Source organism: Myxine glutinosa, chromosome 12 (genome assembly GCF_964187855.1).
Source record: "Myxine glutinosa chromosome 12, kmMyxGlut1.1, whole genome shotgun sequence".
NCBI lineage: Eukaryota > Metazoa > Chordata > Myxini > Myxiniformes > Myxinidae > Myxine > Myxine glutinosa.
The window spans coordinates 7,081,896-7,106,079 of record NC_136272.1 but is presented as its reverse complement, the minus strand read 5'-3'; the positions used below and the strand labels follow the sequence as shown (position 1 = coordinate 7,106,079).

Sequence of the window (24,184 nt, the reverse complement as noted above, 5' to 3'; positions counted from 1 at the left end):
CTTGTGCATTGTACGCATCACGACTTGCTACTTGCTAATGTGGGTCGCGCTGCCATGTACCGGGCACCGCCGTAATCGGTGCCGTGCACTGGAAGCATTCCATGCATGTAACAGGCTCTTGTAATAAACACCGTGTGAACAGTTCTGACTGCTTCCTGGGTCTCACTCTGGGAGGATTGGGAAGGGAGACGTGGGAAGCAGATTGCTGCTACCACAGCTGGCGTCATGGACAGGATATTTGTCCGGAGGGGAAGGCAGGGTGCAGTCTTGACTTCTGACTCCAGCACAGATTCCGAACTAAGAGGTAAGGGGAAGGAACTGTTTGCACGGGTGTGTTACAGGATGCAGGAGTAAGAATTGCTCCGGCCTGAGCTGGGAGCGGAGTGTACCAGCAGCTTGGACACTCAACGCGTCGCGAACGTAGGGAAAGGTGGCCGGACGCGGCCCACGTTCGGACGCATGTAGGCCCGGCGTGAGTGTTGTGTGGTGACGTATTACTCGAGATATCGGGCGCGCGCCCCAAAACCTCTCGCTTAGGTACGAGGGGAAGGAGGCCGACCGGATTGGGGGTGGGAATACTCCCCTGGGGGGGTGGGGGGGGGGGGCTACCCGGCAACAATAAGGGTATCGTCGGGGAGAGAGAGCACCCGTCAGTGGGGAGGCAGAATAATAGCCCCCCGATAGAACTAACGAGTTGCGAAGCAAGGCGAGGAACGCCAGTAAAAATGGGTAACGGACAAGCGGCGTTGGGAGCCGCGGACCTATCTGAGGACGGGCCGGCAGCGGAGTCCATGCTTAGGAAGCATGGAAAGGGCGCGGTAAGGGATATGGGTTTATGGAACGCATGGACGCGGAGAAGAACATATTGACTAAATTTAGAGTACATGGGGAAGCATTCGGCTGGTGGGCCGAAGAATGTCTTCGTCGAGAGGAACAATCTGTGAAAGCCAGTCTGAAGGGAAGCCTCCGGACTGTGCAGGATACCATAGGAGTGGTGGAGCAAGGGAGAGAGCCTGGACCAGGAGCCTCGGTGACGGCCGCACCTCCGATGGCCAAGGTCCGGCCCCCTCCCTTCCCCATCCTACACCTACCCCTCCACCCATCTCCCTTCCCAGCCCAGTGAGTAACTCACTCACTCTGTGCCCTGCTATGACGGAAAGTCAACCGAGCCCTGACCCCCCCCCCCCCCCCCCCCGCCCGTGACCGAGCCGGAGAGAGCCAGGGATAAGCTAACGGAATGGATATTATTATTATTATGTCATTCCTTGGACCACCGGGAGCGCGTACTCTCCCAGGGGCCATCTACATGAAATCATCGGGGCGAGTATCGTGGGAATAAAGATTAATGTAAGTCGGGGTTTGTTACTCCCCTCTGAAAAACTAGAATGATTTAAAGTCCACCGCGCGGCAACCCCGCCGTGCACGCGGGAGCCCGACGTGCAGGCCAGTCGTCATGACGACCGCGGGGGGCCTCGTGAAGCGGGACGAGGGAACGCCGATGTCAGATTCCGTGCACGGCAATTCGGTGCATAAGGGTGGCCAAAGCCAACCTAAGCAGGAGCATAATGAGCCAGATACAATGATTAGAACGAGTGTGTTATGGAAAGAAAATTATGCAGCCAGGCGTTGCAGTTGCACCTTTGTGAACAACGCGAGTGATGAGATGGCTTGGAGGATGTGTGCCGAGGTGCATTGTGGATCATTTAGTGAGAGATGGGCACTTCAACCTTGTACATGGTCTTCGCGCATGCGCGTGAGGGCGCGAGTCAATAATTGCCTGGTCCAGCATATTTTCGCAACTATAAATGTGCTCGATGCCATGTCGGTGTAATGAGAATCTGTGACTCCTGCCATCCAATGCCACGAGAAATACGTTGGAAAAGATGGAATTATGAGGGGAAATGCTGAATAAGCGTCGATAGCAACGTGTAGTATATATAATGCATTGGTCTTCAATGGTCGATATAGTTGAGTGGAGGATTTCCGGTCTCGCCGGAAGTCCTGCCCATACAATGAGTGATGCACAGTGTGAATGAGGTCTCTCGCTGTGCCGGGAATACGATGGGGCGTTTAGTTGTCTTGAGCGGATGAAATATGAAATGACAGTTGCAAGGTCTAGAGCGGATGGCAACTGGGAGACGTAAGATGCGTCGTCGCATCTGTGGTTATGGAAATTACGCGCCGGACAAAGAAGTTGCAGGCGCGTGATGGAGGTATACTGTATAGGTATGAAAATGCATGTGGTTCCGAAGGCAGATGGGGGAAAGTATTGGAGACGTGGCAGTTTGGAAAAGATAATGTGGGTCGAACGTCCATCCGAGAGATAAAAACTGTCCGGACTTCAACTGTCGGTATTGGTGTGGCTTGCGCCGTACGAATGATGTGTGGATGGGGTGCGCGAATGCATCTCGAGATTGCGTCGAAGCGGAGACGCGAGTGACGGGGGAACGTCGAAGCATCTGGCTTGATGAGATGCCTGCGTTGTGGACAATGTCGGAGGTTGAGGGTTTTGGTCGTGTGACATGTGGGGGGCCGAGGTGGAGTGATGTGTTGAGTGAGCACATGTACGTTGTGCGCCGAGGAGGAGGTGCTGCATTGTAAAGCATGCCTCTAAGAAGGGCTGTGGGATGCCAGAGTTGGAAGCGTTTTGTTTTGCATTTCGAGGGAGATAGATGATTTTTAAATATTTGGAAATATGAACCTTATGTGATTTTTGGAAAAGGTTAAATTGAATTGGAAGAGGAAGAGTAACAGTGCCAACCCCTAACCCCCCGCCCCCCTGCACCCCTCTCAGAACAGGGTGCGGGAATACTGATTGCATTGTTCTGCCTCGATTTTCCAGTATCTCTGAAATGACGCTTTAATTGCTCATATTGTGGGAATGATTTGGGTGTGTCTGTGTCCGTCTCGGGGTGTCTGGCAGTTGCAAGTGCGGAGCAAAGGTGGTGTCCGCGGTGTCTATTGGGGGTGTCGAATGTCACTCCCTCAGTGTCTGCAGACTTGTCGTTCGGCAGTTTCGAAAGACAGTTTCGATTGTCTGTCTGTCTGCTTGATTTTCGGGTCTCTCTGGGTATATGGTCTTCTTACTTCCCTCTCTGTTTTGTGCTTTAATGGTGGTCGACTTGATTTCCCTGGAAATGGGACAATAAATATTTGGTGTTAGCAGTTGCTATTTTGGTTCATCAAATGTTTGCAGTTGTAATGTGGAGCCAGTCTGTCTGTCTGTCTATCTGTCCGGATGCGGAGCTCTTGGAGAGGCAGGATGGGCTGGGGTTGACCAAGCAAGTGGTGTAGTTGTGGGATGGAGACGTCTGTTATCCCAATTTGCCAGGCGGGCTAGAGTATTCTTTTGATGGGTGATCTGCCAAGAATGACATGTGGTGCTCGGGGTCATGACCTCACCACTGAGGAGGTGAAGATGTTGTGGTTTCACCCCTGTGTCCGTCTGGGTGTGTCTGACTGCGCTTGCAGGTATGGATCAAGGCGGTGTCTGTTATGGTGTCAAATGTCATTCCCTCTGTGTCTGCAGACGTGACTGAATGTGACTATGATGGGGTGGTGTGTCCCTGCGGGCAGAATCGTGGCAGCCTAGTGTGGATTGAATGGGCCTCTGTGAGACCTTCCTGTTAGTGTTTGGGGGTTCGTTTATCTGTCTGTCTGTCTGTGTGTTTATCGGGTCACCTGTTGGTCGAGCGGATACCAGGTGGATGAGTTGTTGTGGTCCCCTGTTGTGGGACGCATTGGCTTGTAGTGCTGGCAAGGTCTGGATTTGGATCCGGCCTATTGGTGAGCGTGTGCCCTGTCATACTGCCCAACTCCCCCCCCCCCCCCCGCCCTCCAATCACCCCCCCACCCCCCTTTTCCCTGGATGTGTTGACTGGAGTTGAATCAGTCGCGATAGTTCCGGCCGTTGGGTCATGGTGACCCTGTAGATGGGGTCGCGTGGAGGGGGATGAGAGAGTGATATAAGAGGAATGTTGACAATATATTAATTGTTTGATTTATGGGAGTTTGTGGGTTTAACCCCCACCAAATGTGAATGAAGGATATGGTTTCACCTGTTTGTCTGTCTGCAAACAAGATGTCTCATAAGGTTTAAAAATAATTGTTTTTATAATGGTTGGGAGTTCGGTTGTGATTGAATGAGGTGAGAGATGAGGTAGGACTGCTTCGCAGTCCGAGTGTTAAGTTTCCTATAATCATGGTTGGGGAATGTACAGACAAGTGTACTTTGAGGAAAAGAAAAAAGGGAGAAGAGACCAAAAATGTTTTGTTTTGGAAATGCTAGCTTAGTGGGGGTTGTGAAGGTCACCTCTCTTTGATTGTGGTGGCTGGCTTACACTGGTTTGTGTGGGAGAAAAAAAGAAAGGACTGATGGCACTTTCATCTCACAGCCTGGTGCGGTTGGGGCTGTGGCTGGGGTGAAGGGTAGACCCCAGTATTTTACAATCCCGAGGAGAGTGGATTGCCAGTTGGGCATGTTTAATGAGTTTACCAAAATGGTGGCTCCTGAGCTGGGGAATGAGTTCTGGAGCAGGGGAATGAGTCTGGGGAAAATGAATTCAATGTTGTATGTATACCATATTAGTGTGTTGAGCAAAGCTGTGGGATACCACTCAATACCAGGAGTGGTGGAGAGCTGAAGTGAATTCTGCAATAGGGTGCCAGAATTTGCCCTCTAGTGACAAACTATTTTGTTGGAGAACTATTTGTTTGCAATGTTGGTTTGTACGTGAGCTGGCCAAGAGATTATGCAGTCTGATGAAGTTGTGTCCTTTGGATGGGAGCTGGAGCCTTGTTGGATTGGGGCTTGTGGCTCACCATTGTCTGTCTGCCTGTAAAAGGTGGGCAGAGGGCAGATGGAGTAATGATGCTCTAGCCTCCTGCTTAGCAGAAGGTAATTGTGGTTATTGCTGGTTTCACCCCTGTCTGCCTATCCGATTTGTGTTCATGAAGTCCATGTAGCGAGCTCATGGGCCAAAATTGAGCTCTCGAGAGCTGAGGTGATTTTAACCTGAGGATGCATCCCTCGAGGGACCCCTGGTTGGTCTGAGGTGTGAAATATGGTGACGTTATCTTGTGGACAATTTGTGAATGGCTAGACAGACACGCCTGGTAGGGGAAAAGGTTTTAAAGAGGGTGATGGTAAAGGCAGGAAATAAAGAAAAATGGTTATGGACTGTTGTTTTCGAAGTGATAAGAGTGGTTAGTTTGCACTGGGAAAAAGTGCACCAATGGATGGGAAGTGGATTTGGTTTAACAAAATTGTGCTAGGTTTCTACATGCAGGTAGATCCCGATCAAAGAGGTGATTGGGTGTTGGTGAAGATCGGATCACAGCTCTGCAGACCAGGTGAGCAGAACTCCACCAGGTATTTTGGCATCCCATCAATTAAATTATTGCTCTTAAGGGGAGTTGATGGGGCAATTCCCCAAGGGAAAAATGTAAAGAAATGTTTTACTTTACATGGTTGACTCTAGGTTCTAGAACCTAGGGCAAAGTACGAAGGAGGGTGGAGTTGGTGATTGCGGACGGAGATTAGCTAGAGAACTTGGAGACGATTTCGTAATTTTCAGATAATTTTTCCAGTGATTTATACTGGTGTGAAATTTGCTTATCCAGGTATTGATAGGATAAGAGAGGTTTCAAAGGAAGAACACCAGTTGATGTATTTTGATATTTAACTACCAACTGCTAATGATGTGAATTGTGTTGTGAGTCGATGTAGATTATCCTTACACTGGATGATTGTTGAGATGGAATGGATAAAATTGTGCAATAAGGCAAGTATATAGGAAAATTGTGCTTCAGATTTAATTTGCAGGAATGAGACGCTTCTGGGATGGAAGCAATACAGGGTCATGTTTACAAATATTTGTGTTTACAAAAAAAAGATGTTTGCAATATAGGAAGACAACAAAGCAAGATGGAGAAAATGTGGTGAGTTTCTCCATTGACTGATTAATAATTGGGGGGATAATGGTTGGCAAATCATGTATCATTAGATGCGGGGAAGATGATTAAAGGGAGGTATTTTTAGAAATTGGTGAAAGTAAATATGGCATTTGAATTTCCCGACACAACGCAAGAAATGCGACTATAAATGGCCAACCATCTGAGAGATGAGGCTCGAAATATCATCAGATAAATAAATGCCAAGTGGATGGGGGGGGCTAGGAATTTGATCAGTGTGTGTCAGTAACACTTGCAATACAGGTACAGGTGAACAGACCATGGTGGGCCGAGAGCGGGAGGAAGATAAACGAGACGTCCCCATGTGCAAATTGCTGTCCCCAACCATAATCATGCGTCCGCAAAGGGGAAAGTCCGGGTTTGCCAACCCCCTGTTCCTGCGCAGTCCTAGGTGACCCCGAACTCCCAGGATCGGCGTCAGTGGCTACGTTTGCATAGCGTTGAGCTGTGATCCCCAAAAATGCACGGTCCGGAAGAAAGAAGAGTACGTGTTCCGTTAGGGTGCGCGGTACGGAAAAAAAAAAGAAGAGTACACGTTTCCAGTGCATGCGCGTTAGTGGCCCACCACCCAACCGCGAGGTGCGGGCCTGGTCCTGATCCTGGGACGGTGAGGGTCTTTATTATTAATTCTGTGATTTCCTTTGTTATTTTGATGTGATTTCATTTTTCAATTTGATTTTCTTTCATTATTTTGTATAACCCTGGGACGGTGAGTTATGTCGACTTTAATTCGGCACTGTAATTTTCATTGTTAATCGGTCTGTGAGGTTCTGTGTTAATTTTCTGCTGTAATTTGAGTTTGATATTTGATTCATGATGTTATCGCCCGTTTGTATAATCCTGAGACGTTGAGCTATGTCGAGTTTTAATTCGGCTATGTATCATTTCAGAATCCTGTGAATAGCCTGATTTTCCTGTGATTTTTTATCGTCTCATAAGCCTGTGATTTCCCTGTGATGTAGATCGTTGAATCCTGTGATTTTTTTTATCATTTCAGAATCCTGGGATTAGCCTGTGATTTTCCTGTGATTTAGATCGTTGATTTTCCTGTGATTTTTTTATTGTCTGATTTTCCTGTGATTTTATCGTCTCATAAGCCTGTGATTTAGATCGTCCCATAAGCCTGTGATTTTCCTGTGATGTAGATCGCTGACTCCTGTGATTTTTATCATTTCAGAATCCTGGGATGTCGATGATGATGATGACATGATGATGTGTATATCACCTTTATCTATTTAAATAAACATAAATGCAAATTTCGCATGTGGAAAAAGTAAGTACACCCTTGGCTTTAATAGGTGGTATTGCCCCTTTGGCAGAAAACAACCTCAAGTAGGCGTTTCTTATAACTGTCTACCAGTCACTGACATCGACTGGGAGAAATTTTTGCCCACTCCTCCATGCAGAATTCTTTCAGCTGTGCGATGTTTGAGGGGTTTCTTGCATGCACAGCTCGTTTCAAATCCCCCCACAACATCTCAATGGGATTTAGATCCAGGCTTTGACTTGGCCATTCCAGAACCCTCCATTTCTTTCTTTTCGGCCATTCCTTGGTGGATTTACTGGTATGTTTAGGGTCATTGTCATGTTGCAAGGTCCACCTTCGGTTGAGCTTCAACTTTCTGACAAATGGCCTCACATTATCCTCAAGCACCCTCTGGTACAATGAAGAATTCATAGTGGATTCTATGATGGTGAGCTACCCAGGCCCTGATGCAGCAAAGCTGCCCCAAACCATAATATTTCCACCACCATGCTTTACAGTTGGTATCAGGTTCTTGTGGTCAAATGCTGTCTTTGCTTTTCGCCAAACATGTCTTCTGGTACTGTGGCCAAATAGCTCTACCTTTGACTCATCTGGCCAGAGCACATTGCTCCAGAAGTGCTGGTCTTTGCCTCAGTGTTCATTGGCAAACTTTAGTCTTGCCCTGCTGTTCTTTCTGGACAGCAAATGTTTTTTTCCTGGCACACCTCCCATGTAGATCAAATTTGTGCAGCCTCTTTCTAATGGTAGACTTGTGCACTTTGACATCAACAGTGGCAAGAGCTACCTGTAGGTCCCATGATGACATTCTGCGGTTCTTAGAGACTTCTTTCAGCATCTTGCGGTCTGCTCTCGGGCTGAACTTGCTGGGGCGGCCTGGCCTGAACAAGTTGGCAGTTGTTTGGAATCTTCTCCACTTGTAGGTGATCTTCCGGACAGTCGAATGAGTGATTTCAAATTGTTTGGAGATCTTTTTAAATCCCTTCCCAGACTCGTAGGCATCTATAACCTTCTTTCTGAAGGCCTCAGAGAGCTCTTTTGATCTAGGCATGGTGACCCTGCACACTTCAACAACAAAGAGCAAACCAAAAGATCCTCTCTAACGATGTTCTAATCATTTGCACCTGAGCTGGTGCACCTGATTCTAATTTTAGGTATTTGAAGTAGTGATAAATGTAGGCTGTAGGGGTGTACTTACTTTTTCCACATGCGAAATTTGCATTTATGTTTATATAAATTATACAATGGACTACAAAGTGTAAATGTTTCATGATATTTGTTATATTATATCACCTTTAACAATATTTTTGAAATGAAGATCAAATAGCTGTATGTTGAAATATGTTGAAAAAGTCAAAACTTTACATGGGGTGTACTTACTTTTTCACGTGACTGTATATAATATTGTCGCGCGGACCCTTCTGGTTAACACCAGGGACCACGGATGGACCAAACGGATCTACTGGAGGCGATGACCAAACACGGATTTTGCTTTTGCTATCAACCGCACGGGAGGAGAAGGGGAGCGGAAAATGAGGTAAAAGAGCGTAACTGTGGAAGGGGAATGAACTCAAACAAACACAAGATTTGAAGGGAATGAGAAATAATAAAAGGGTTTATTGTAATAAAAGGGTAGGGACAGGTAAACGCGATATTAAATAAAAGTCCTAAATTGGGACGCCCCCACAACTCACTTCAGAAACAGCACACAGGAATGGATTAATAAAAAGAAACGTCGTGTACTCGTAAATGTGGGGCGTGAGTGCAGCCTTATCTGTGGTACGTCCGTCGTCCAACGCAGCCTCGTCCAGCTCCAAGCACCACGCGTCCAGAAGCACCTCAAAAGCACCACAAGAACCACGCAGCACCAATGTACTGCCAGCGATCCCCACACGAAACCACTCTCCAACCCGAAGGGGGCCGATCTCCCAGCACGAGGCACACAGAGACAGGAACAGGGAGAGTGCAGGAGGAGAGAACAGCGTCTAGACGAGAAGAAGCCAAGAGAAAGGAATGCGACTGCACGCTCTGAGACCCCCGGGCCAACTCCAAGAGAGCGAATGTCGTGCAGCGCCCCCTTTTTATAACCTTCCTCCTCCCTGTCGAACTTTCCAGACCCTTCCTTCAAAGGAGTCACCTCCTTCCCAGCTGCGTCTTCGTTCTCCTCCCCTTGGTTGGCTGCAGGTTCACACTCGCTGGCTTTCTTCCATTGGTCGAGTCCCTCCCGCTCCGACCAATCACAGCCCGTACCACGCGATGTTGCCAGGCGAGCTGGTGGTGCAGCCGGCGGCAGCAATCATCGGCGGTGTCTTGATCTGGCTTCCTGTCCATCTTCCAAAGTCGTTGTGGTAAGGGAAAGGGATTATTTAATGTTGCACTAAGGGCCTATATAAGTGTTTATGTTGGTGTGCATTGCCATAAGGGACAAAGGTTTGATTACCAGGTGTGACACACAAGGCTGTTATCTTTAATCCCTACAACTACCTAGCACACGAACATCCTGGTATGTTCACAGGTATACTCCTTAACCGACAAACCGGACTACACACAGAAATTACAGGGCAGATTCCTTATCGCGACAGACGAAGCATGTTACCTATTCAGATATACCTGACTAGATATTGCTCTACCCTCCCGACATAACAATACATATATATACACAGCAATACCCCGGCCTACGTCATTAATCGGTTCCATAAGCCGTGACGTAACTCGGTTTTTGACGTAAACCGGGCGTAATGCCTTAAAATGAAGACAAACACCGTAAAACTAGAGTAAATAACTGGACGAGGCTGCGGCTTCGCCCTGAATCTTTGCCGCTCCCCGTCGGGAGTCCCTCCGTTGTTTTCTATCGGTCGGGTCTTCTCCTCGAACAGGGTGAACGGCACGAACGTGTCGACCGTGAGCTGGCTTGTGTGCCGGGTGGCTCCATTGCCCGCTTCACCATGGCGTGCTTTACCCAACGTGTCCGAGCAGTTTCACTGGTGGTCGTGTCGTCTGTGACGAACGAATGAGCTCAGGGTTCCGTGAACCCGGCCGCCCCGAGGATCGATGCTCGCCTCCTAGTCGTAGGCATGCCCTGTCTTTCCTCGAGCGGCCGAAGTTGCGTGCCTCTTTTTCTTTTTTTGGACGATGCGATATACACAGCAACGGCGACGTACAGGCAGGCATTTGCAAATCCATGCACATGTGCACGTGCACACGTCGATCAGTTCGTCGACGCCGGATGCCGGTGAGGTGCCCGAAGAGGCACCCCGGCTCGAGGCCTGACACGGTCACGGTCGCCCGAGCCGGCATCGTCGTCATGTTTCGCCGTTGTCACGTTGCATTGGCTGTTTTACACAGTAACGGAACCTTTACACAGTAAAGGAATAATCACAAAAATAACAGCGAAAGGCAAAGCAAGCACGCGACCACAGCACAGGACAAAATGCATATGGCGTCACCTTTGTTTTGAATGAGAACCAGCAGCTACGCGTACGTATACGTACATTTAAAAAAATATTTTAATGTGCTTTTTATTGTATTTTAAATTGTTTTTTTAGCTTCTTTTATTGTTAATTTTTATGTACTATTTTATTTATTTTAAATATTTTTTTTTCTAAAAACCCTAACAACTCGATTTTTATTTATGGGACACAATTGTTTTGTGTTAAATAAACCGGGACCATTTACATTTACCTGTATCAGACTGCCTCTCCTCATCTTTGTATAAACATAATGACTTGCATTCCCGGTAGTTGCTATTCTTGCGATAAAAAGGTGTACGACTCTGCAATACAGGAAACTTTAATCAGTATATCTTGCATAGCATAAAACATGACAATGGCAATCTTACTATAATTCACCAAATGTCTGTCCGTCTGTCTGTCTGTCTGTCTGTTCGAAGGTACCGTAAAGACTGCTGAACCGATCGCAAAGATATTTTGGGTGGATAATCCTGGGATCTCCAGGAGTAAAATAGGCTATTTAGTTTTCCCAATTTCAGCCTTAGTCTCCAGCATTCTCAGGTTTGGACTCCCGCATAACATTCGCTTTCGCATAACGTTCATTGTTCTCATTGTGACGATGTTTTTTCCCGGGTGCCGCACAAACGGCTGCACCGATCGCTGCACAGCTGCACCGATCGAACTCGGTGACCTCGGAAAAAGACCTTTTATAAGGACATGGGTTGAATCCCTGCTTGAGAGAATTCTAACCCATTTCAACTGAAGGAAACAAGTATCGGGAGTACATACGACGTAGCGATTGTGAACACGATTAGTTTAATCTCTACAAGAGAGAATTCTACATAGCTATTTGGGTGGTGAATACGCTAACAGATCGCTGTCTCCATCGATCTTGCCAAGGCCGTAACAGCTATCGGCTCAAAATCCTTTTAACTGTTGATTTGGAAGTTTTTACAATGAAGGAAACACGTATCGGGAGTACATACGACATCGGGAGTACTAACCGCACGCGTCTTGCAGTATCAAGCTTAAATCTGTCATGGCGGATCTGAAGAGCGGAATGCTTGGAGAAGTGGTAGGCTACTTCGGCATGAAGGAGGATGAGAAATGTGGACTCCCACACTGCCACATCCTGCTGATACTTGCTCCCGCATGACGTTATTTTCCCGGGTGCCGCACAAACGGCTGCACCGATCAAGATTTAACGGATGTTTATATAAATAGTTTAAAAGAAAAAAAGCCTTCAATTTCTGATATTTAGCCTTTTCATTTGGGCCTCCCAATTGAAGCCCCACCCGTAGGGTGGGTACCGTTGCTAGCAGCAATAAAAAGAAAACTAGAACAGCACTCAGTTGAGCACGCATACCCTTGCCAGGTTGAGAAGTTTAAGGTTTGTATATCACCGATAGGCCAGATCTAGATTAATTAACTTCAACCAAAATCGAATCGGCTTGTTTTCTCACACACACAACATGTCCACTAAGTTTTGTCATAATCTGTCAATAAAGTTAAGATGTCGTGCTAAACTGTACATAACGTTTGGCCCCGTCTCCCAAAAGGTGAAGAATCACTTGGAAAAAGTAAAAGAAAAAAAATTATTTTTTTATGGTTTCCGGATCCTTCACCAAAATCTAATAAATTCTGCCTTTCCACAAACCTAACCTGTCCACCAGGTCTTGGCCGAATCTGTCCATAACTTTATAAGATATCCTGCTCACAGACAAACAGGGGTGAAAAATAACCTCCATCCACCTTCGGTGGCGGAGGTAACAAACCGTTCTTGTTGGACTCGACAGCAAAATATCAAGAGGATTGCGAGGAGAAGTTTTCCAAGCGCTGGATTCTTGCAACGCCATTACATTTTGGGTTGTGCATGAAGAGTCCATCTGCAGAAAGAAGTGAAAGAGACCATATACATATTAAATATGCAAACTAGCACCGCACTCTTCGACGTCGACCGATATGCCTCCACCCACATTATTACATCATGATACAAACTTATACCAAGTGTGATTTAAATCCTTAAAGCTGGAACAAAGTAACAAATTTTTACTGAACGAACCAATGACCTTTGACCATTTAAATCCATCATCTCATTAGTTCATATTTGCATCATCATATATACAATATACATGTATCAAGTTTGACTTTGTTCCCTTCAGCAGTTCTCAAGTTATTGCAGGAAAGAAAACCTGTCACGAACACATGGACAGACACACACGTGCAGGGACGGACAACCTCAAAAACAATGGTTCCGGTGACTTCGTTGGCCGAGGCATAAAAAAGTAAGAATTTGACAACGCCCATTCTGTTGTATGTTTCCAGACATACTCATTCCTTCTCAGTCTTCGTTTGCCCCATTAACCCCTCAATTTTCCCCCTACTTTTCTTGAATCAACCCACCTGTCACTACTGTTCGTACAAGGCGAGGTGGCACACGAATAGCACACTTCCCATCGTGATTGAAATCACCCACAAACTACAATGAAAACATTGTTGCCAATGCACATCTTCCAATTAACCATTCCTTCAATAAATAATGGACCAATTAGATCAAGGCTCGACTGAGTGAGGCTTTTTTCAATTTCCTCTTCAATTCATTCCACGTCAAAAAAAAAAAAATTCAATCTCTTACAGACCTTCCTTTCTACATTCTTTAAATTCACCTTCATTCCGTCTCTGCTCTATCATTTTTAAACGGATCTCTGACTTGAAAATCACAATAAACCCAGTTTGTAATAAATGTCGTTTTTCATTAATCATCCACTTTCTAAACTCCTTCCTCACACCTCCTCCCCTAAACTCCCCCCCTCATCCCTCCCATTCAATTCTCCCCCCTCGCCCCTCCCCTCCTAAACGCCCCCCCCCCTTCTCCTAAACCACTCCCTTGCCCCTCCCTTTCAATTATCCACCCTCCCCTCCAAATCTCCCCCCTTTCCCCTCCCCTCATAAACTCCTCCCACACCCCTCCAAATCTCCCCCCTCCCCTTCCCTTCAAAACTCCACCCCAACCCGACCTCTTCCTCCTCCTCCTCTTCCACAAATTACCCTACCGCTCCCCCCCCCCCCCCTGTTCTGTATCCGATGCTCCCCCTTCCTCTTCTTTAACAGTATGGACCTCAAACATCCAGGGCCTTCGCTCAAACTTGACTGATCTCTCCATACAGGTTGCTTCTGACAAACAGACGTGATCTGCTTAACAGAAACTTTCCTCCTTCATGATGTCTCTGATTCCTTGGTATCTCTCCCAGGTTACTCCCTCCTCCGGTATGATAGACCTGAGCCTCGTCCTGGAGGGGGGGTTGCTATCTTTATAAAAAACTCTCTTCCTCACTCGCACTGAACTGCCCTCTCTCCACCTCACCCCCAGGAATACCTTTGGCTACGGCTTCCCCTTCGCTCCCACCTTTTGTTCATATGTGTGTTGTACCGTCCACCAAACAGTGATAACTCTATCTACATCCCACTGTCTGATAATATGGACCAACTTCTATCTACCCATCCCAACTCTCTATTCCTCATATGTGGTGATTTCAATTGTCACCATGCCAGTTGGCTGGGTGTGGGTACCTCTCTCACCAGCCATGGCTCTTCAGCAAAGGACTTCTGTGACTCACTGGGACTGACACAATCTGTCAATTTCCCGACCCGGATCTCAGTCAACGGAGCATCTTCTCTTCTGGACTTGGTTATGACTAACTTCCCTGAAAATGTCTGCTGCTCTTCTTCTGCTCCAATCAGCTCATCTGATCATGTGCTTGTTAAAGTGGACATCTCTCTGACCATTCTCAGAGAGCCTCCTCAGCGTCGACGAGTCTGGCATTTCACTCAGGCCAACTGGCACGGTCTTCAAGCAGCCATCAATCATCTGGACTGGTCTCCCATCTCTACCGCCTCTGACATCAACTCATCCTGGGAATTCTTCCAAAGTAAATTGCTCTCTCTCATGCACAGATTTATCCCATCTTGTCTTCAGTTGTCATACCCTTCCTCCCGTCCATGGTACACGGAATCTTGTGGTGAGGCTGTTGCCCAGAAACAACTTGCTTTCGTCTCCTGGAAAGCAAATCCAACGGCAGGAAATCTCATATCCTTTCACAAAGCCCGAAACAAGTGTGTGTCCACCCTCAGGAGAGCCAGGAAACAATATCTCTCCGTTCTCAGGACAGAACTCTTATCTGTCTCCCTCTTCCAAATCCTGGTGGCATCTGGTCAAATCCGTTTCTGGTGTTTGTTCCCCCTCCATCCCCTCCCTCACCTCAAATGGCCACACGGCTGACTCCGCACGAGAAAAAGCTGAATGCCTCAACTCTGTGTTTGCCTCTAAATCTTGTGTCTCAAGCCCATCCCTCTCTGTACCCACCGTACCCAGTCGTACCCAGCTGCTCCTGGACTCTGTGTCCTTTCCTCCTGACAAGGTGGAAAAGTTTCTGTCAACCCTCGACTCTGATTCTGCAACTGGACCTGACGGCATCAGCCCACGGGTCCTAAAATCCTGTTCTTCCGCTCTTTCACTCCCTCTCTCTGTTCTCTTCACCCTCTCTTTTGCTCAAGGTCATCTGCCATCTGCTTGGAAATCTGCCAACATCACCGCTTTGCACAAAAAAGGTGCAAAAACAGATCCCAGCAACTACAGACCAATCAGCCTTCTCCCAATTATCAGCAAAGTCATGGAATCCATCATTGCTTCAGATATGAAATCTTTCCTCTTCTCCAATGGCTTGATATCTGATCATCAATTTGCTTTCAGACCTGGTCACTCTACTCTGGACATGCTGCTTCTGCTTTCTCAACAATGGATGGAGGTCCTCAATGCCACACAGGAAATTAGAGCTGTCTCCCTCGACATATCACGTGCCTTCGATACGGTCTGGCACCCCGCTCTGCTCACCAAACTCTCCTCTTTTGGTATCCATGGAAATCTCCATGCATGGCTGGCGGACTTCCTCTCGAGTCGTAGTCAACGTGTGGCCCTGAATGTGTTTCTCTCATCTCCTCTTCCTGCTCAGGCTGGAGTTCCCTAAGGCAGTGTTCTGGGCCCTGTGCTTTTTCTGGTCTTCATCAATGATCTCTCTGACTCTCTTGAAAATCCTCTCTATCTCTTTGCTGATGACTCTACTCTCTGTCGCTCCATTCTTCATCCGTCAGATCGGCAGTCTGCAGCCTCCTCACTCTCTGCAGACCTGGACAAAATCACAGACTGGGCAAACAAGTGGAACATGTCTTTCAATCCTGACAAATCTCACACTCTTACGATGTCTCTCCGAAAAGACAGACTGGACAACCCTCCCATCCACTTTCTGAATAATCCTCTCCAAGAAGTTCTGTCACTCAAGCTTTTGGGTCTCACTATCTGCCATGATCTTTCCTGGGAAAACCACATTTCAAATCTGGCCTCCAAAGCCAGTCGCCGACTGGGCATCCTCCGTCGTGCGAAGTCCTTCCTTGGCACACCTGAGCTCCTCACCACATACAAGGGTTTCATCCGCAGCTCAATGGAATACTGCTCTCCCCTCTGGGCTGGTGCTCCTGCCTCACACCTAGCTCGTCTTCACGCTGTTGAAACCAAAGCGCTCAGAATCATTGGAATCTCCCGCGATGAAGCTAACTCCAAGGGCCTCTCACTCACTCACCGCAGGCAGGCAGGTTGGTGGTCTTTCCGTCTTCTACCGACTCCTCTATGGCCTTGCCCCCCCAGCTCTCTCTGGGCTCTGTCCCGCAAATATTCCTACAGGTCGCACAAGATCTGCCTGCAACCCTCTTATGGTTAAACTGCCAAAATCAAGACTCTCTGCTCACCTTCACTCCTTCATTCCTCTTTTCTCCCGCCTCTGGAACAAACTCCCTCACTCTCTTCAATCCCACTCCACCCTCCAGGTCTTTAAAACAGCTGTTCACCACCATCTCTTATCTTCCCCCATCCAAAACCTTGATCTTTTCTATCCCTGCTAATTTCACCCCAATTCCACTTTTTTGAAATACCAACTTCTGTCCTGGAAGTCCTTGGTGTCCTTGTGTTTTATACTTCTCCCACCGCCCTTCCCACGCCTCCTCCCCCCAAGCCCTCTCCCTCCCACACATCTCCCTGCTTTTAAATGTTGTGTGCTCTCAAGTGTTTGTGTGCTTCCCCTTCTCTTGTCTTCCGCTCCCTCTTTTTATATAATTTGTTTGTCTGGTTGATTTGTTTGTGAAGTAAATGTCAGCTCTTTCACGAGCCTCGATTCAGTATACAAAAAAAAAAAAAACCCCTCCCCTTCAAATCTCCCCCCCCGACCATCTTTCTCCAGGTCTCCCCCCTCCTCCTCAAAGCTTCCCCTCCCCACTTAGTCTCCTTTATATCTCATACCTCCTTCAACCTTCTACTTGGTTCGGCTCTCCTCCCCCCCCCCTCAAACAACCCCTCACTGTGCCTCATCACCATCAAACATTTTGTCCTCTTCATCCTCCCTTTCTCCTAACTCTTCTGCAATCTCTGACACACTATCAACAGCTCTCCCTACCTCCCCCTCTCACCCCTCATCTTACCCCACCCCTCTCCTGTCCTGCACCCGATGCTCCCCCTCCCTCTTCCTTAACGGTATGGACCTCAAACATCTGGGGCCTTCACTCAAACCTGATTGATCTCACCATACAGGTTGCTTCTGACAAACCAGATGTAATTTGCTAAACAAACTTTCCTCCTTCAAGATGTCTCCGATTCCTTAATATCTCTTCCTGATTACTCCCGCCTCCGGTATGATAGACCTGAGCCTCGTCCTGGAGGTGGGGTTGCTATCTTTATCAAAAACTCTCTTCCTCACTCTCCTTGCACTGCCCTCTCTCCACCCCATCCCCAGGAGTACCTCTGGCTACGGCTTTCTCTCCGCTCCCACCTATGTTCATACGTGTTCTGTACCGTCCTCCAAACAGTGATGACTCCATTCACATTTTGCTGTCTGACAACATGGACCAACTTCTATCCACTCATCCCAACTCTCTCTTCCTCATATGTGGCGACTTCAACTGTCATCATGCCAGCTGGCTGGGTGTGGGTACCTCTCTCACCAACCATGGCACCTCAGAAAAGGACTTCTGCAACTCATTGGTACTGATGTCAGCCATTAGGGTTTAAACCCCATGACTCAATTGATCATAACATCTGAAATTATATAATATGTGTCCGCAACCTGAATTGAACTCAGCTGCAGAGGCTGGTGGATAAAATGTTGTTTCCAGGCTCGAGGTGCTGGCTACTGGAAAAACATGTGGTTCCTTAGCCCTGTAAACAAGTCCTTGGATGCAGGTGCCAGACAGAGATAAGAAGCCCACAACCCACGTACAGGGAAAAACATGTTGCCAAACGCCTTCCTCACAAAGGGAATAATTAATTATATATCTTTGTAGTTTCCAGTGTGTCTCTTAAATCAAGGACATAACCAACCTTGGGAGGAATATAGTCATTACATATCCTTTGATTGTTGTGTATTCAGCATGTGTATTCAATCATTAATCTACTATTATGTTTAGTGTCAAGAAAGCCATTGAAGCTATTATGAGAACATTTCCTTCGGCCTTGCTTGGGTCTGATGTGTTTAGATAAAGAGCCAGAAAAGGTCACTCTATCGTATACCCACATCTTCTGTAGTCTAAGTTTGGCCTTCTGCAGGAAGGGATGATGGCAGGGGGTCTTTAAAAACCACCTTTAGAGGCCATTTTTCCCCGCAAGCGGGGGTTGGCCTTTTTCGGGAACTGTGGTTGTTGTTGTTTTTCGGTCCCCTTTTTGAAGCAATGTTTTACGGCCGGATGCCCTTCCTGACGCCAACCCTTTTTGCCGCCTTTAACGACAAGCAGGGAATTACCAGTGAACTGGTACTCAATTAGCCGACCTCGGAAGGATGACAGGCTGAGTCAACCCCCCTGGCGTTAATTCAGCGATTGACCGGGATTCGAACCCAGGATCCTAGGATCCTAAGCCGGCACCCTAGCCGCTAGCCCAACACCAGGGGGTCTTTAAGGCCCAAATTTCCTTTGTCTTTAGCGCAGACTCTTATCTGATTTTCTTGCTATATATGAAATGCCTGTTTGCTGATTCTGGAGTGAGTGTCTTGAAAGTGTCCTGCTGCGTGTCAAGCAGTGCATTTTTGAGCCTTGCTCCACATTGTGTGTTTGTAATCGATTTCATTAAACATTGCTGCTCTGATCCTTGTCCTCCTTCCTTCCCTCGAGGTCTACGACCCACACTGACACAATCTGTTCATTTCCCGACGCGGATCTCAGTCAATGGAGTATCTTCTCTTTGAGACTTGGTTTTGACCAACTTCCGTGCAAATGTCTGCTGCTCTTCTTCTGCTCTAATCGGTTCTTCTGATCATGTGCTTGTTAAAGTGGACATCTCTCTGGCCATTCTCAGAGAGCGTCCTCAGCGTCGACAAGTCTGGCATTTCACTCAGGCCGACTGGCATGGTCTTCAAGAAGCCATCAATCATCTGGACTGGTCTCCCATCTCTACTGCCTCTGACATCAACTCTTCCTGGGAATTCTTCCAAAGTAAACTGCTCTCTCTAATGCAGAGATTTGTCCCATCTCTTCTTCAGTTGTCATACCCTTCCTCCTGTCCATGGTACACTGAATCTTGTGGTGAGGCAGTTGCCATGAAACAACTTGCCTTTGCCCACGGGTCCTAAAATCCTGCTCTTCCGCTCTTTCACACCCTCTCTCTATTCTCTTCACTTCTCTTTTGCTCAAAGTCATCTGCCATCAGTTTGGAAATCTGCCAACATTACCGCTTTACACAAAAAAGGTGCAAAAACAGACCAATCAGCCTGCTCCCAATTATCAGCAAAGTCATGGAATCCATCATTGCTTCGGATATCAAATCCTTCCTCTTCTCCAATGGCTTTATCTCTGATCATCAATTTGGTTTCAGACCAGGTCACTCTACTCTGGACATGCCGCTTCTGCTGTCTCAACAATGGATGGAGGTCCTCAATGCCAAACAGGAAATGAGAGCTGTCTCTCTTGACATATCACATGCCTTGAAAATTGAACAGCATTGGCACATTGAGTCTCTAAATAGGGAAACTAACTATTTTTGAGGTCAAAAGGTCAAAGGTCAACTCAAGGTCAACATTCCAAAATCATCATTATTTATCTGAAAAATCGTCACTTTTCATCCTGTTGACCCGAGCTTTGATCAAGATTGTAAATTTTAATCTTCATGAAATGGACAATTTGCTGTATCAATGGAATTTTTTTTTCTTCGGGGTGGGGGGCGGATTTTACAAGTATCGTGCTCCGCATGACGTCTCCTTGTTTATTTTATTGTTACATTTTGCTTTGATAGAGAGTTATGGTTTGTGATGCCATACCTCTCGATGTGTGTGTGTGTGTCGTTATTTGCTATCTCCATATGCGGGTTTCAGAAGGTGAAATGGAGCACATGTATACATGCATATATATCCAAAAGACCCTTTAAGACCCCGAATACATAAAAGACCCCAAAAGGATCTTAAAGACTCCAAGAGGACCCAAAAGGATCCCAAAAGACCCAGAGGTTCCAAATCCTAAAGACCCAAAAAGCCACAGACACCCAGAAGACAATTAAAAACCACGAAAACACTTAAGATGCTTTAGTTTAGAGTTTAGACCCATTAGACAGCTTAGACAACACTGCGCATGCGCAAAAAGCCTCGTTCGCATTGATTTGTCATATGGAAATTCGCGGATTGAAAGGCGCCATTTTGGTTCGGGCAAACACAGTGCAAGGTGCAAGTGAACAACACGGCGAGACTGGAGGCACGAAACGGATTACTGTATATAGGTCAAAGCCCATGAGATGTCAAGCAATCCCAAATCATCGGAACACAAACAAAATGGACCGTATGTGTCATCGCTGTTCTTTGCAGACCTAAAGCAACAAGATTGTATTCATAGAATACTTGCCCTGCACAGTCAACTTGGTGCGAACTAATTCTTGTTTTTGAACTTTTTTCTTTTCTTTGATCCAATATGGCAGACCACATGAGCGATTACATCATAAATTTATATTCTCTAATATAATTGTTGCGTAGATCACGCTCAATACATTTCAAACTGACTAACCACTGTCCTTGCCGAATTATGAGGTCAGAATTACGACACCAATGACGTCATCGTTAACCCATATTCCACATTCAGAGTTCTTTACAATGAGCCACGTTTCAATTTTTTCCATGGAGCGGTTTTGGAGACATAGAGAATAGAGATGTAACGTTTTTCAGGTTTCCCAAGATGGCGCCTGTACCACGTGACCTATTACATCATAATTATCATTAAAATATTCTACAGGAGGAGGCACTCCTATGGTGAAAATTGTGAGTCCATCAGGCCAAGAGTTGCAGAGAAAAAAAAAATTCATACTAATCGAATGAAGCGTTATACTTGTCGAATGACATCATTAAGGGAGCACTACACTGAACACAGTAAAAACAACACTGAATCACAGTAATGCACTTTTTGATAAAATGTCTTGATTGAAAATATGCAAAACTATATATGTACATGTTGCTTGATATATGAACATTACATTGGTATACATTACATAGCATTATAGTATGCATGGTTACCATGGTAACCAGATGCATACAAATGATGAATTACCACTTTTCAGCTTATATCTTCTCTATGACAAGTCCATTTACGTTCAAACTTGGTACATATATACAATACTAGGAAACAAACATTTTAATTGATGCATTTGTATAATTGGCATTTTGTGTTGCCATGGCAACCATTAATCGTCCAATGAGAATTGACATCCTTTAAATTAAAAACCCAAGGTCATAATACAATAAAACTCTATTAATATCTTTGTTGGGTCATTATCAATATCTGTGCCAAATTTGAAGTGAAAAGACTTATAGTCCTTGAGCCAACCGGCCATTTTTTGAAGTGAATGCTCCGGGGGGGGGGGGGGGGGGGGGAGTAATTCTCATTATGATTTTCCATTAGACCAATGTCTCAAGTGTCAGAAAAGGTGTGATGGACATCTGAGAACGGTAGCTTAGTGCCCGGATGGACGCCATCTTTGAAACCACCCAGCTCGAAAATGCCCATTTGGTGGGGTACATTGTTGCACGTGTATCTGGACTTCTATACTAGCTATCGATGTGCGGTTGACGACTAAATATACGTCCGATGTGTACCGTCTAAATAAAAAATAATATGAAGCATTTTGTTTTAGATTAATTATTATAAAAATCAATTATCGAAAAAAAATCATATATTTTTCAATATTTTATTATTAGACTTGTACTTTTTTTAGTGAAACAACACTGGTATGATTTTCCAAATTATGCATTGTGCTACACCGTTTATCTGTCTATAAAAATAACTCAAAAACTAAAACATATCATCCACCACGAGTGTACACAAAAAATATATGAAAAGGCATGCACTTTCCACAAACCGAAACTATGTCAGTTGGAATTTCCCGCCGATAATCAACCCACAGAACCCAGTGCCGAAAGTGACGTCAGTCTATTCTATATCTATATTCTATATTCTATATCTCAGTCTGAGATTTGTTGCGGTGACCTGATTAATTTCTGAGGGGGGGGGGGGGGGGGGTGGGTGGCTTAAGAACTAAAAGTGAACATGTTAGATGGCGCCACATACAACTCTATTATATACACATATGGCGCCACATACAACTGTGCTGCAGCTGCTCTCCTGCAAATGTGTGCGGTCATGCAAACTACCAGCATGTAACTGCCTCAGCAATGGCCTGAAGTGCACAGACATGTGCAAACTACAAACGTACAGCAACCAAGCCAGTGAAGAAGAGCCAGAAGTGGAATTAACTGACTGATATGGATGACGGTGATGATGAATAACTTGGTGGCATAATTATGCACAAACAGAAACGTGAAACTGTACTTCATTTAATAATGTTAAGAGCCAAAGAAAAAGTGTCATGGATGCATGTTGATTCTACTGAATCAATGACCTTGCTTAAAACAGGAAACCTAGAGTCTGATTTGTCACAGGGTGTGACTTGACAAAAACATAAATATTTTGTTCAACTTGCATAAATATTTTGTTGTTAAGTTCGAATTTTTTTGAAAACAACCCACTTCATCTACAAAATCTGCCTTTATGTACGAGAATGACTGCCTACATTCGTGATACTGGTAAGAAAGGATCCCTATGTGGTATTTTATGCCTGTCTGTGACTGAACTGATTCTTAACAGAAAGATTGTGGTGTGAGAATAAAGGATAGTGGTAAAGTGTGTGTTCACGCCTTTCATCCATGGGGCATGTCCATTACAAGAAGTGATAAACTCTAAAAGCTGTGAGTCTGCAAGGGCTATCATATCAAAATGCAAACTAGAGACATATAGAAAGTTAAAAACACCACAGAGAATGTCACCCCGGGTGGTACCGATACTGGAAATTTGGGATCCTGGCCCATGGACTATGTATAATGATGTAATAATGTGGGCGGAGGCATATCGGTCGACATCGAAGAGTGCTGTGCTAGTTTGCATATTTAATATGTATATGGTCTCTTTCACTTCTTTCTGCAGATGGACTCTTCATGCACAACCTAAAATGTAATGGCGTTGCAAGAATCCAGCGCTTGGAAAACTCCTTCTCGCATTCCTCTTGATATTTTGCAGTGGAGTCCAACAAGAAAGGTTTCTTACCTCCGCCACCGAAGGTGGACGGAGGTTATTTTTCACCCCTGTTTGTCTGGAAGCAGGATATCTTATAAAGTTATGGACAGATTCGGCCAAAACCTGGTGGACAGGTTGGGTTTGTGGCAAGGAAGAATTTATTAGATTTTGGTGAAAATCTGGATCCGGAAAGCATAAAAAAAAAAAAATTTTCTTTTACTTTTTCCAAGTGATTCTTCACCTTTTGGGAGACGGGGCCAAACGTTATGTACAGTTTAGCATGATATCTTAACTTTATTGACAGATTATGACAAAACTTAGTGGACTTGTTGGGTGTGTGAGAAGAACAAGCCGATTCGATTTTGGTTGAAGTTAATTAATCTAGATCTGGCCTATCGGTGATATACAAAGCGTAAACTTCTCAACCTGGCGAGGGTATGCGTGCTCTACTGAGTGCTGTTCTAGTTTTCTTTTTATTGCTGCTAGCAACGGTACCCACCCTACGGGCGGGGCTTCAATTGGGAGGCCCAAATGAAAAGGCCAAATATCAGAAATTGAAGGCTTTTTTTCTTTTAAACTATTTATATAAACATCCGTTAAATCTTGATCGGTGCAGCCGTTTGTGCGGCACCCAGGAAAATAACGTCATGCGGGAGCAAGTATCAGCAGGATGTGGCAGTGTGGGAGTCCACGTTTCTCATCCTCCTTCATGCCGAAGTAGCCCACCACGTCTCCAAGCATTCCGCTCTTCAGATCCGCCATGACAGATTTAAGCTTGATACTGAAGGCGCATGCAGTTAGTACTCCCGATGTCGTATGTACTCCCGATACGTGTTTCCTTCATTGTAAAAACTTCCAAATC

At 45.9% G+C, this 24,184-nt stretch overlaps 1 protein-coding gene across 4 annotated transcripts in view; it reads right to left on the bottom strand.

The window, feature by feature from the left end:
* Positions 1 to 24,184, bottom strand: part of LOC137415054 (sentrin-specific protease 1) — a 149,617-nt gene that overhangs the window by 98,251 nt on the left and 27,182 nt on the right. For all 4 annotated transcript variants that reach the window (XM_078766414.1, XM_078766415.1, XM_068100612.2 and 1 more), the window contains 2 exons: positions 12,462 to 12,572; positions 10,919 to 11,009 (listed from right to left, as the gene is read on the bottom strand). In XM_078766414.1, the coding sequence (XP_078622540.1) occupies positions 10,919 to 11,009; positions 12,462 to 12,572 (202 nt within the window). The remainder of the gene's footprint in view (positions 1 to 10,918; positions 11,010 to 12,461; positions 12,573 to 24,184) is intronic.